The sequence below is a fragment of the Myxine glutinosa genome, chromosome 3, assembly GCF_964187855.1.
Source record: "Myxine glutinosa chromosome 3, kmMyxGlut1.1, whole genome shotgun sequence".
In the NCBI taxonomy this organism is placed as follows: Eukaryota; Metazoa; Chordata; class Myxini; order Myxiniformes; family Myxinidae; genus Myxine; species Myxine glutinosa.
This window is the reverse complement of record NC_136263.1, coordinates 53,512,443-53,527,053: the sequence shown is the minus strand read 5'-3', so window position 1 is coordinate 53,527,053 and position 14,611 is coordinate 53,512,443. Positions and strand designations below refer to the sequence as shown.

Here is a 14,611-nt window from a genome sequence, read left to right as displayed (position 1 = left end):
CCTCCTTGATAGCAAGTAAGCGCGCGTAGCACCGCGCTTCACCAGCAAGATACCAGATCTGTAAGAAACCACACCAGCAAGAAACCAGATCTGTAAGAAACCACACCAGCAAGAAATCAGATCAGTAAGAAACCACACCAGCAAGAAATTAGATCAGTAAGAAACCACATCCAAAAGAAACTGCAACTCCCATCCACCTCCCATTCGACTTGCATTGCGCTGTCACAGGCGGTGGCTCCACAAAGGGTATTGCACTATAATTAATAACACAATTACACGTTTTTTCCATAATTACACGATTTGTGTATAAGGCGTCAATATACTTTCACTTCTACCAATGTATTATTTGTGGTGATTCATGCATTCTAATACTTGGATGGTGTATTGGCGTCCGAACCGTTTTCAATATGGCTGCTCTATAACCTACGCAATGTTGTTTGTTTTTTTCAGTTACAGCAGTACACATATTAAAGTTGAGCTTGATTTGATTTTGCGAGACTTAAAAAAAAAGAAGGAATTAATTTAATGTCACGAGACAAGAGAGGACCATTGAATGTTCTGGATTGTTGTTGTGTTGTTGGCGTGATGATTGGCTGCTTGGTGGCAGGCCGCCTGGTGAGGGTCGTCTCGTTATGAGCCTGTCATAGTGTAACATTAGCAGCTTTATTACAAGTTTGAATAACATTCGCCGTCCAAACCGCGATCAACTAGACGCTTATAAATTGTCCTTCGTTTTGTTTAACGTCACCCCGAAGCCCGAGTCTCGACCTCATTTCTTTGCGTGTTCGTTCTGTTTACGTTTCCCCTCAACAACACTCCCTGTTTGCACAACCTCACACTTCTTCACTCTTCTTCGTCAGTGTTACATTTTCCTCAGTACGTTGTCAGCTGGGCCTGATTGAGTTATCTTTGTCTAAATGTCTCCTCGTCCTCATCTCCCTGCACCTTGTCACATCCTCATTATCTCCCTGCACCTTGTCACATCCTCATTATCTCCCTGCACCTTGTCGCATCCTCATTATCTCCCTGCACCTTGTCACATCCTCATTATCTCCCTGCACCTTGTCACAGCCTCATTATCTCCCTGCACCTTGTCACATCCTCATTATCTCCCTGCACCTTGTCACGGCCTCATTATCTCCCTGCACCTTGTCACATCCTCATTATCTCCCTGCACCTTGTCATCCTCATTATCTCCCTGCACCTTGTCACATCCTCATTATCTCCCTGCACCTTGTCACATCCTCATCTCTCTGCACCTTGTCATCCACATTATCTCCCTGCACCTTGTCACATCCTTATCTCCCTGCACCTTGTCACAACCTCATTATCTCTCTGCACCTTGTCATCCACATTATCTCCCTGCACCTTGTCACATCCTCATTATCTCCCTGCACCTTGTCACATCCTCATTATCTCCCTGCACCTTGTCACATCCTCATTATCTCCCTGCACCTTGTCACATCCTCATTATCTCCCTGCACCTTTCACATCCTCATTATCTCTCTGCACCTTGTCACATCCTCATTATCTCCCTGCACCTTGTCACATCCTCATTATCTCCCTGCACCTTGTCACATCCTCATTATCTCCCTGCACCTTGTCACATCCTCATTATCTCCCTGCACCTTGTCACATCCTCATTATCTCCCTGCACCTTGTCACATCCTCATTATCTCCCTGCACCTTGTCACATCCTCATTATCTATCTGCACCTTGTCATCCACATTATCTCCCTGCACCTTGTCACATCCTCATTATCTCCCTGCACCTTGTCACAACCTCATTATCTCTCTGCACCTTGTCATCCACATTATCTCCCTGCACCTTGTCACATCCTCATTATCTCCCTGCACCTTGTCACATCCTCATTATCTCCCTGCACCTTGTCATCCACATTATCTCCCTGCACCTTGTCACATCCTCATTATCTCCCTGCACCTTGTCACATCCTCATTATCTCCCTGCACCTTGTCACAACCTCATTATCTCCCTGCACCTTGTCACATCCACATTATCTCCCTGCACCTTGTCACATCCTCATTATCTCCCTGCACCTTGTCACAACCTCATTATCTCCCTGCACCTTGTCACATCCTCATTATCTCCCTGCACCTTGTCACATCCACATTATCTCCCTGCACCTTGTCACATCCTCATGATCTCTCTGCACCTTGCCATCCTCATTATCTCCCTGCACCTTGTCACATCCTCATTATCTCTCTGCACCTTGTCATCCACATTATCTCCCTGCACCTTGTCACATCCTCATTATCTCTCTGCACCTTGTCATCCACATTATCTCCCTGCACCTTGTCACATCCTCATTATCTCCCTGCACCTTGTCACATCCACATTATCTCCCTGCACCTTGTCACATCCTCATTATCTCCCTGCACCTTGTCACATCCTCATTATCTCTCTGCACCTTGTCACATCCTCATTATCTCCCTGCACCTTGTCACATCCTCATTATCTCTCTGCACCTTGTCACATCCTCATTATCTCTCTGCACCTTGTCATCCACATGATCTCCCTGCATCTTGTCACATCCTCATTATCTCTCTGCACCTTGTCATCCACATTATCTCCCTGCACCTTGTCACATCGTTATCTCCCTGCACCTTGTCACATCCTCATTATCTCCCTGCACCTTGTCACATCCTCATTATCTCTCTGCACCTTGTCATCCATATTATCTCCCTGCACCTTGTCACATCCTCATTATCTCCCTGCACCTTGTCACATCCTCATTATCTCTCTGCACCTTGTCATCCACATTATCTCCCTGCACCTTGTCACATCCACATTATCTCCCTGCACCTTGTCACATCCTCATTATCTCCCTGCACATTGTGACATCCTCATTCTCTCCCTGCACCTTGTCACATCCTCATTATCTCCTTGCATCTTGTCACATCCTCATTCTCTCCCTGCACCTTGTCACATCCTCATTCTCTCCCTGCACCTTGTCACATCCTCATTATCTCCCTGCACCTCGTCACATGCTCATTCTCTCCCTGCACCTTATCACATCCTCATTCTCTCCCTGCACCTTGTCACATCCTCATTCTCTCCCTGCACCTTGTCACAACCTCATTATCTCCCTGCACCTCATGACAGCCTCATTCTCTCCCTGCACCTTGTCACATCCTCATTCTCTCCCTGCACCTTGTCACAACCTCATTATCTCCCTGCACCTCGTCACAGCCTCATTGTCTCACTGCACCTCATCACAGCCTCATTGTCTCACTGCATCTCATCACATCCTCATTCTCTCCCTGCACCTCATGACACCCTCATTATCTCCCTGCATCTCATCACATCCTCATTCTCTTCTTGCACCTTATGACAGCCTCATTCTCTCCCTGCACCTTGTCACATCCTCATTCTCTCCCTGCACCTTGTCACATCCTCATTCTCTCCCTGCACCTTGTCACATCCTCATTATCTCCCTGCACCTTGTCACATCCTCATTATCTCCCTGCACCTTGTCACATCCACATTATCTCCCTGCACCTTGTCACATCCTCATGATCTCTCTGCACCTTGCCATCCTCATTATCTCCCTGCACCTTGTCACATCCTCATTATCTCTCTGCACCTTGTCATCCACATTATCTCCCTGTACCTTGTCACATCCTCATTATCTCCCTGCACCTTGTCACATCCTCATTATCTCTCTGCACCTTGTCACAACCTCATTATCTCCCTTCACCTTGTCACATCCTCATTATCTCCCTGCACCTTGTCACACTCTCATTATCTCTCTGCACCTTGTCATCCACATTATCTCCCTGCACCTTGTCACATCGTCATTGTCTCCCTGCACCTTGTCACATCCTCATTATCTCTCTGCACCTTGTCACATCCTCATTATCTCTCTGCACCTTGTCATCCACATGATCTCCCTGCATCTTGTCACATCCTCATTATCTCTCTGCACCTTGTCATCCACATTATCTCCCTGCACCTTGTCACATCGTTATCTCCCTGCACCTTGTCACATCCTCATTATCTCGCTGCACCTTGTCACCTCCTCATTATCTCACTGCACCTTGTCATCCATATTATCTCCCTGCACCTTGCCATCCTCATTATCTCCCTGCACCTTGTCACATCCTCATTCTCTCCCTGCATCTCGTCACATCCTCATTCTCTCCCTGCACCTTGTCACAACCTCATTCTCTCCCTGCACCTTGTCACATCCTCATTATCTCCCTGCACCTTTCACATCCTCATTCTCTCCCTGCACCTTATCACATCCTCATTCTCTCCCTGCACCTTGTCACAACCTCATTATCTCCCTGCACCTCATGACAGCCTCATTATCTCCCTGCATCTCATCACATCCTCATTCTCTCCCTGCACCTTGTCACATCCTCATTATCTCCCTGCATCTTGTCACATCCACATTATCTCCCTGCACCTTGTCATCCTCATTATCTCCCTGCACCTTGTCACATCCTCATTCTCTCCCTGCACCTTGTCACATCCTCAATCTCTCCCTGCACCTTGTCACATCCTCATTATCTCCCTGCACCGTTCACAGCCTCATTCTCTCCCTGCACCTTATCACATCCTCATTCTCTCCCTGCACCTTATCACATCCTCATTCTCTCCCTGCACCTTGTCACAACCTCATTATCTCCCTGCACCTCATGACAGCCTCATTATCTCCCTGCATCTCATCACATCCTCATTATCTCCCTGCACCTCATCACATCCTCATCTCCCTGCATCTCTTCACCCCCTCATTCTCTCCCTTCATCTCATCACAGCTTCATTATCTCCCTGCACCTCGTCACAGCCTCATTCTCTCCCTGCACCTTATCACAGCCTCATTCTCTCCCTGCACCTTGTCACATCATAATTCTCTCCCTGCACCTTGTCACATCCTCATTCTCTCGCTGCACCTTGTCACACCCTCATTTCTCGCTGCACCTTGTCACAACCTCATTAGCTCCCTGCACCTCATGACAACCTCATTATCTCCCTGCATCTTGTCACAACCTCATTATCTTTCTATACGTTTTCATATCCTCATCTCCTTGTACCTTGTCTCGTCATTGTCTTTGTACCTTGCCTCAACCTAATTACCTCCGCCACCGAAGGTGGATTGAGGTTATGTTTTCACCACTGTCTGTTTGTCTGTCCGTCCGTTTGTCCGTTTGTTTGTGAACAAAATATCTCAGAAAGTTGTGGACGGATTCAGACGACATTTGGCAGAGATGTAGCGTATACGACAAGGACGAAATGATTCGATTTTTGTGAAGATCCGGATTCGGATCCGGCTAGTAGAATTTGGCTTTTTGGGGCCAAAATCTATACATAGCAGGATATCTCAAAAAGTTATGGACGGATTTGGACGAAATTTGGTGGAGAGGTTGGATGTCTGACCAGGACGAATCGATTCGATTTTGGTGAAGATCTGAATATGGATTCGGATATGAGAATTATTTAATTTTTAAAGTGATTCTTCACCATTGTGAGAAAGGGCTAAAAATGATATATAACATTGTAAAAATCTGAGGACGAGTTATGACTAAACTTGGCGGACGACTTGGTTAGGTGACAAGAAAAAGTGGATTCGATTTTGGTTCACGTCCGAATCCAGATTCGGTCTCAGTGGGATAGAAACCATAAACTGTTCAGCCTGACGAGGTATGTGCTCTACCGAGGGCCGTTCTAGTTGTCTTTGAATGTTGTCTCGTCCTCATAGTCTTTGAATCTTGTCTCGTCCTCATAGTTTTATCAATCTTGTCTCATCCCAGATTGTCTTTGTTTCAGCCTTATCTAGTCTTCATTTTCCTTGTTTGAACCTTGTCTTTTCATACCTCATGCCACCTACGAGCACACACATCTGGTTTTTTCATTTCTGTTCCTCACAATTCTATCTTTTATTCACACACACACACACACACACACACACACACACACACACACCTACACATATACCTACACATATACCTACACATATACCTACACATATACCTACACATATACCTACACATATACCTACACATATACCTACACATATACCTACACATATACCTACACATATACCTACACATATACCTACACATATACCTACACATATACCTACACATATACCTACACATATACCTACACATATACCTACACATATACCTACACATATACCTACACATATACCTACACATATACCTACACATATACCTACACATATACCTACACATATACCTACACATATACCTACACATATACCTACACATATACCTACACATATACCTACACATATACACATACACACGCATATACACACACACACACACACACACACACACACACACACACACACACACACACACACACACACACACACACACACACACACACACACACAGTGAGTGTGGCATGCATTCTGTCATCACAAATCTACATCATCAAGGTTGTTATTTCGTGCTATCCACAAGGAATATTGTCTCTCATATCTCATAGCCTGTGAATACTTCATCAAATGCATTCATCTCTGTGCCTCATTTCTGTTGCACCTCATCCTATTTTACCTTTTTAAAACCTCTATCATGTGTTACTGATCCTTTCGTTATGTTCGACGTATGCTGCACTTTTCTTGTGGCTTCTCACCAATTAATTTCTATACTTTTTGGTGCATTGTGTCAATGTGCAGTCAATCCCTCCATGTCAATCATTCCCACCTTTCATCACTATTTTACCCACCTCACTTATAATCGATCTGATCTGATCTGATCTCCATCTTCTGAAAGGTCCAAACGGATGCCGTGGCATTTGCTCCAGACAAGTTCCTGCTGAATGTACCGGGTATTGAGAGAGGACAGCACGTCGCCGTGTTCCTACTTGGCACAGTCCCCTTCCCACAGGGAATGGGTGGGGCCGTGTACCTGTCTTACCCACCTGGGGGCTCCGGAATAGCCGCAGATTCTGCCTGGCATCTCCTGGGTTTCCTCTCCAATGAAAAGCCAAGCGCCATCTTTAAGATGGTAAAAGCACCGCAAGGTGTGTTACTTTTTAATTTTTATTCTGCAGTTTATAAAGCTCATGGAAGAGGTGTTGCACACAAATCACATGCATGTACACAGAGATGTCGGTCAACGCGGCACCTGGCGACTTTAGACAAACACAGCCGTTGACCTTGGGGGAAGTATCTTCCAGAGCATGCAAGGCGCTGGCGCCATCTTGTGGTGGAGCCTGTCATTCCACAGTCAGGGCTTTGGAGTGACAGGATAGCCTCGAAGTACCCACACTTGCTTCTCGGCTGTCTAGACTAGGTTCGAATCTCGACCCAGATATAAACCGTCATCCCCGTGTTTCACAGGGTGATTCATCAATGTTTGCGCCGTCTCTCGGGTGGACGTTAAACTTGTGTCCCGTCTTCCGACATTAGTTGGTGGACGTTGAAGATCCTCCAGTGTCCTTTGTGATCCCGTGGAGTCCGAACTCCCGTGGGGTTTGTCCGTGCTCTGTCCTCTAAAGTCTCGGTCTAAATGATGAGCATCAAGCAATGAAGCCATTTCTAAAGTCTGGTTTCGCTCAATCGGGTTCGAAATAGAACCGCTGAACTCCCGCACTCGGAGCAGATGGTCCAACTGCAATGCCATTGAATCTGCTCTTATTCCAGTGATAAAGTTTCCATTTATTGGATCATCCCTGATAAACGTTCATCGAGTTTCCTCTGCTGCTCTAAATTTAATAGCTAGAAAACTAAATTTTGGTTCTCAACTTTTCCCTCAAGGCCAATGTACTTCACAGTACAGTTATACATTGACAGTTGTAGTAAAACAAAAAATACCAGGTTGCTACAATATGATCACATCAGTAACTAAAACAGCATTTGGTAGAGCGCACATCCCCGCCAGGCCGAACAGTTTAGGTTTTGTATCCCACCGATAGGCCGGATCGACATCCAGACCTGGAACGGAATCAAATTGCCTTGTTCTTGTCACCTAACCATCTCGTCGACCTAGTTTTCTCATAACTCGTCCAAAACTTTTTGAAATGTCATGCGATATATCTTTTTGCTCCATTTCTGAATCGTGAAGAATAACGTAAAAAATTTCAAAAACACTCATATCCGGATCTTCACCAAAATTAAATAAATTACCTCTCCACCAAGTTTCGTCTGAATCCGTCCATAACTTTTTTGAGGTGGCATTCTCACGGAGAGACAAACAAGAGAGATGTCCTGCGCGATGCTTGCGAAATCCAAAAATACAATAGTTGCCATGGAAACAGCAATTTGGTAAATTGGAAAATTTGACCTATGATGTGTTTTCCATGTTGGAATGTTGTGCATAACAAATTTGGTTGATACATTTTCTAATTGTGACCTAATAGGTGTTTTACATGCTTTGCATGGCATTGACTTTGACCTTTGACAAATTTTGATCAGATTTCAGAAACATATACTACACATGTGTACAAATAAGCTGAGATTTTCATTCTGACATCTTGAAAAATTCCTCAGGTTTGGCAATAATAAAATCACAAAAATATCCCATTTGATTATAACTAGTACACCTGCTCGCTATGCGAGTGGCAGGGACTCATGTTATTATCCTTGTTATTATTGCCAATTATTATTATTATTACTTAGCCTGGTGTTGGCTTAGCGGTTAGGGTGCCGGCTTGGGATCCTAGGATCCTGGTTTTGAATCCCGGTCGATCGCCGAATTAACGCCAGGGGGGTTGACCCAGCCTGCCATCCTTCCGAGGTCGGCAAATTGAGTACCAGTTCACTGGTACTTCCCTCTGTGTGCAAATTGAGTACCAGTTCACTGGTACTTCCCTCTGTGTCACAAGAGGTGACCAACAGGGCTGGTGGCAGGAAGGGCATCCGGCCATAAAACATTGCTTCAAAAAGGGGACCACGGTGCCCAAAAAAGGCCAACCCCTGCTTTGCGGGGAAAAATGGCCTCTAAAGGTGGTTCATTATTATTATTACTTATGTTAGATCAGGTCATTGAAAAGATCAGACTGTCCCTCACCATTCTAAATTCCCGATAGTAAAATTTACTTCCGTGAGGGCATCGGGGTTGTGGGGGGAAGAGAGGGCAATATTGCAAGTCACAAAACCCCTTGGGGAATGGGGATATTGTTTTGTAAAATCATTCATATTTTGCTATCATCATAAGTGTTTTTATTACCCTCGCCAGAGGAGAGGGTATTGCATTTGATTCCGTCTGTCTGTTTGTTACTTGCCGGAAAAGATTCCGGCAAGTATGTTGATCTGTTCGTTTGTTTGTCTGTTTGTTACTTGCCGGAAAAGATTCCGGCAAGTATGTTGATCTGTTCGTTTGTTACTTGCCGGAAAAAATTTTCCGGCAAGTATGTTGATCTGTTCGTTTGTCTGTCTGTTTGTCTGTTTGTCTGTTTGTCTGTCTGTTTGCAGCACTGCGTCTACACCGTTGCACGGAGAATCGCCAAACTTTGCACACATATTCGTCTTGCCCTGGAATAGACTGTGCCCAATTGATGACGTCATCGGTGACGTGGTTCGGCCGCCATCTTGGAAAAACGGCAAAACGTTGCGCCACTATATCTCCAAAAGTGCTGAACAGAAAAAATTGAGACATGGCTCATTGTAAAGAACTCTCCATGGGGAATAAAATATGTTAATGATGACGTCATATGTCACGTGGTCGGCCGCCATCTTGGAAAAACGGTAAAACTTTGCACCACTATATCTCCAAAAGTGCTGAACAGAAAAAATTGAGACATGGCTCATTGTAAAGAACTCTCCATGGGGAATAAAATATGTTAATGATGACGTCATCAGTCGCGTGGTCGGCCGCCATCTTGGAAAAACGGCAAAACTGTGCACCACTATATCTCCAAATGTGCTGAACAGAAAAAATTGAGACATGGCTCATTGTAAAGAACTCTCAATGGGGAATAAAATATGTTAATGATGACATCATATGTCACGTGGTTCGGCCGCCATCTTGGAAAAAGCGAAAAAATTTGCACCTCCATATCTCTGAAAGTGCTGAATAGAAAAAATTGAGACATGGCTCATTGTAAAGAACTCTCCATGGGGAATAAAATATGTTAATGATGACATCATAGGTCACGTGGTTCGGCCGCCATCTTGGAAAAACCGAAAAACGTAGCACCTCCATATCTCCAAAAGTGCTGAATCGAAAAAGTTGAGACATGGCTCATTGTAAAGAACTCTCCATGGGGAATAAAATATGTTAATGATGACGTCATCGGTCACGTGGTTCGGTCGCCGTCTTGGAAAAACCGAAAAACTTTGCACCTCCACATCTCCAAAAGTCCTGAATAGAAAAAATTGAGACATGGCTCATTGTAAAGAACTCTCCATGGGGAATAAAATATGTTAATGATGACCATCGGTCACGTGGTTCGGCCGCCATATTTATCCTAAATGGTCGATAAAAGTACATTCCGGCAAGTCCTCGGTCTCTGACCGATTTTTCATCTGTTTGTCTGTCTGTTTGTCTGTTTGTCTGTTTGCAGCACTACGTCTACACCGTTGCACGTAGAATCACCAAACTTTGCACACATATTTGTCTTGCCCTCTAATATACTGTGCCCAAATGATGACGTCATCGGTCACGTGGTTCGGCCGCCATCTTGGAAAAACCGAAAAATTTTGCACCTCAATATCTCCGAAAGTGCAGAACAGAAAAAGCTGAGACATGGCTCATTGTAAAGAACTCTCCATGGGGAATAAAATATGTTCATGATGACATCATCGGTCCCGTGGTTCGGCCGCCATATTTGTCCTAAATGGCCGATAAAAAAGTAAATTCCGGCAAGTCCTCGGTCTCTGACCGATTTTTCATCTGTCTGTCTGTCTGTCTGTCTGTTTGCAGCACTGCGTCTACACCGTTGCACGTAGAATCGCCAAACTTTGCACACATATTGGTCTTGCCCTGGAATAGACTGTGCCCAATTGATGACGTCATCGGTGACGTGGTTCGGCCGCCATCTTGGAAAAACCGAAAAACGTTGCACCTCTATATCTCCGAAAGTACTGAACAGAAAAAATTGAGACATGGCTCATTGTAAAGAACTCTCCATGGGGAATAAAATATGTTAATGATGACGTCATATGTCACGTGGTCGGCCGCCATCTTGGAAAAACGGCAAAACTTTGCACCACTATATCGCCAAAAGTGCTGAACAGAAAAAATTGAGACATGGCTCATTGTAAAGAACTCCACATGGGGAATAAAATATGTTAATGATGATGTCACAGGTGCCTCCATTATGACGTCATAATTCGACAAGTACAAAACTTCATCCGATCAAGATGAAATTTCTTGAGCATCATCAAGGAATAAATTAGTTTAGAAAACAATGACAGATGACATCATCGGTCACGTGGTTCGGCCGCCATATTTGTCCAAAATGCCCGATAAAAAGGACATTCCGGCAAGTCCTCGGTCTCTGACCGATCTTTCATCTGTTTGTCTGTCTGTTTGTCTGTTTGTTCACAGTACGACGTCTACACCGTTGCACGTAGAATCGCCAAACTTTACACACATATTTGTCTTGCCCTGGAATAGACTGTGCCCAATTTTTAACTCTCGGCCCAAGGCCTCCATTATGACGTCATTATTTGATAATTGGACAAGTACAAAACATCATCGAATCAAGATGCAATTTATTGAGCGACATGACGGCATAAACTGGTGGAGAAAAAAAAAATGATGACGTCATCGGTCACATGGTTCGGCCGCCATCTTGGAAAAACCGAAAAGCTTTGCACCTCCATAGCTCCGAAAGTGCTGAATAGAAAAAATTGAGACGTGGCTCATTGTAAAGAACTCTCCATGGGGAATAAAATATGTTAATGATTATGTCATAGGTGCCTCCATTATGACGTCATAATTTGACAAGTACAAAACTTCATCTGATCAAGATGAAATTTCTTGAGCATAATCTCGGAATAAATTAGTGGAGAAAAGAAAATGATGTCATCGGTCATGTGGTTCGGCCGCCATATTTGTTTTAGCACAAAAGCCTTAAAAACCACTGAAAATACATCCTGGCGAGGGTTTGCAATCTCTGATTGCTCTTTTTCTTGTTTGACTTGTAATCCACATTGACTTATCGGCTGAAAAATACAGTATGTCTGTTTACATGGTCAGACACTGGAAGAGATTCGCTCTCTTGTACTGCTAGGCTAACGCCTCACCATCATATTGTTAGTGCTGGCACACGCCCAATGCCCTCGAAGTGCGTACTCGGACCCGCTGCCACTATCGACTCTGAGGCCACCAGGCCACGGATAACTCCGTGACCAAGTTAAGTTGTTGCGGATGCCACCCGTAACTGCGGATGCCAGTTGGGATAATTAGGTCTAACGGGGTCCTCTCGCCTTTTATGTTGTGTTACCTGTTGGTGACCTTATGATCTCAACTAAGATCCGCACCCTCAGCGTTCACCCATCGTCCCCTAATATGGATGAGCAACTGTGGCTGAACGCTGGCTAAGCACTATCGAAGTGAAACAGTGGGGAAAAACTCCCACATATCCACTGCGTACTATGTACATATCCACTACGTACTCCCACATATCCATAGATCTGTCAGATCAATGAAAGAAAGGATACAAACGAGGCAGATTTGAAAATGTAACAAATATTTATTTACACACACACAAGCAGGCAATCATCAAGCAGGTATTTACAAGCAATCTCCAGCCATCTTGATTTACTCAGGCAGGCAATCAACAAAGCACATATTTACAAGTGAAAATCAAAAGACACAGAAGAGCAGACTTACACCTAAAACGTATTTCCCTCTTATACATACTTACTTAGACAAAGGACATGGTGCCATCATTTATTCCAGGAAGGAGGATAGGACAGAAAGAGGCAGTTCAGGGTATTAGATAAACTCCTTTACTTACATCACACAACCATGCGGGGTTGCGTCGAGCCAAATATTGCGAGAGGAGGAGGTTGGAGGGTGAGGGTTTGGTGTTGTGTAGGAAGCATGTGGTGTGAGAATACATGGATCTGCGCAACACTTCAGGGGCTTCACCACGTCCTTAGCTCAAGGAACACTTGCCATCGGCCCTGGCACGAGTCGCTCCTGCGACTCGTACCCCAGTGCAGCCGGGTCCAGCGTGACCCGCATTCCAGCAGACAATCTCCTTAACTGGCAGTCTGAGGCGTTCTTGTGCCCCTGGTGCATTGCCAAACGGCCTCAGACCAAGTCCTGGCCTTTTCCATGACCTGATGGGCATGGCTTCACACGGCTTCAAGTGGAGCAAACCTCCTGCGAGGATCTTTCCCATCGATGTGTGTCTGACGGGGCGGGTGTGCAATGAGGCTGTGGGAAATCCCTGTGTCATGTGTGACCACCCTGCCCTTGCACACCCAGCATCCGACACATTTCCACATTTCACCCCTAAAATTCCGAGTTGGAACCTTTCCCGATGGCCTTTCCGATGCCATCACCCGACCCACCTGCCATGTCTCGCTAATTGCGGGTCCATCATCTCCCGAACCGCTCACTCTAGGTTTGCCGCATTCGAGCGACCCCCTCCCCAGACCTGCCTTGTTTGCAGGGCCCACATGTCACACCGTCACCGCATAGCGCTAACCCCCCTCCCTCGCCACAGGCCTCGCTGCCTCCCAACAGGCCGTATTGTCAGCTGCCTGGCTTATAGTGGGCAGGTGCTAAACATCCAGCCAGATGCCCCTACTGCACGGTGCATGTCATGTCACAATTCGCTGATGGATTCATGGGCCTTTAGTTTTTTGTACACAAGCTGAGCTTTAACAAGTTCGCTCTGTTGTTTTACTAAAAATCGTTTTTTAGAACCACAGAGGTTTAGTACCGTCACCGCACCGTCGAGTATGGCGGTTAGAACGTCCTCTACCGCACCCCACAATGCTGCCACCAGATGCACTCGACTCTCATCTGGGTTCCACCTGTTGCCTCTGGGACACGCATTCAAACTGCGCTTAAAAATACCCTCAAATCACTCTTACCGTTATACAGGGCCAACGTCACCGTTCCGTTTCCCGGGTTTTGAATCCCGCACACCAGTCCTTGTGGGGCCAACGTGCAGACGAACCCTCCAAATCCCTGTGGTGTTGCGCACACAGGGGACTCACCCCTCCCGTCCGTCAAACTAGCCGCTACCTCTGGGTCGGTGCAGGCCTTGCATTCTTGTTCCTTGAACTTGGCGTGTTTGAGAAGCGTTGTCCCATGTGACGAATGCAAGATGTGGGGAAGGAAGAATGTGGGAAGGTACTTTGTCCGTGGATTAATTGTTTTTAACCGTGAGGGAGTCGCCAGCGCATATGGGGTTTAAACAGATGGACTGATATGAAGCAGACAAACCGAAGGACCAGAATAAACTGATGCAGGGTTTGATGGAAAGACCGATTGGGGTGAAGGAGGGATTTATGCCTTGAATTGAGGTTTGTTGAAGCGGATTATTGATGGATTTAGGAGAGAGGTTGTGGAACGGACCGATGGTTGATAGATAGAAATATATATAGAGAGATAGAAAACTAGATTGATAGAAGGCTACATTGATAGAAAACTCAATAGATTGAAAATAGATAGTAAAATAGACAGATAGCTAGATAGATAGAAAAAAT

General features: G+C 45.3%; 1 protein-coding gene across 2 annotated transcripts in view; it reads left to right on the top strand.

Moving 5' to 3' along the window:
* The first annotated feature begins 367 nt into the window (after nt 1–367).
* The window catches only part of HIKESHI (heat shock protein nuclear import factor hikeshi), a 30,261-nt gene continuing 16,017 nt past the window's right edge, over nt 368–14,611 (top strand). Inside the window, exons 1-2 of one of the 2 annotated variants that reach the window (XM_068110851.2) lie at nt 368–615; nt 6,768–7,017. In XM_068110851.2, coding sequence (XP_067966952.1) covers nt 526–615; nt 6,768–7,017 — 340 coding nt within the window. In that variant the 5' untranslated portion in view covers nt 368–525. The remainder of the gene's footprint in view (nt 616–6,767; nt 7,018–14,611) is intronic. The other variant, XM_068110852.2, reaches the window with a different exon arrangement.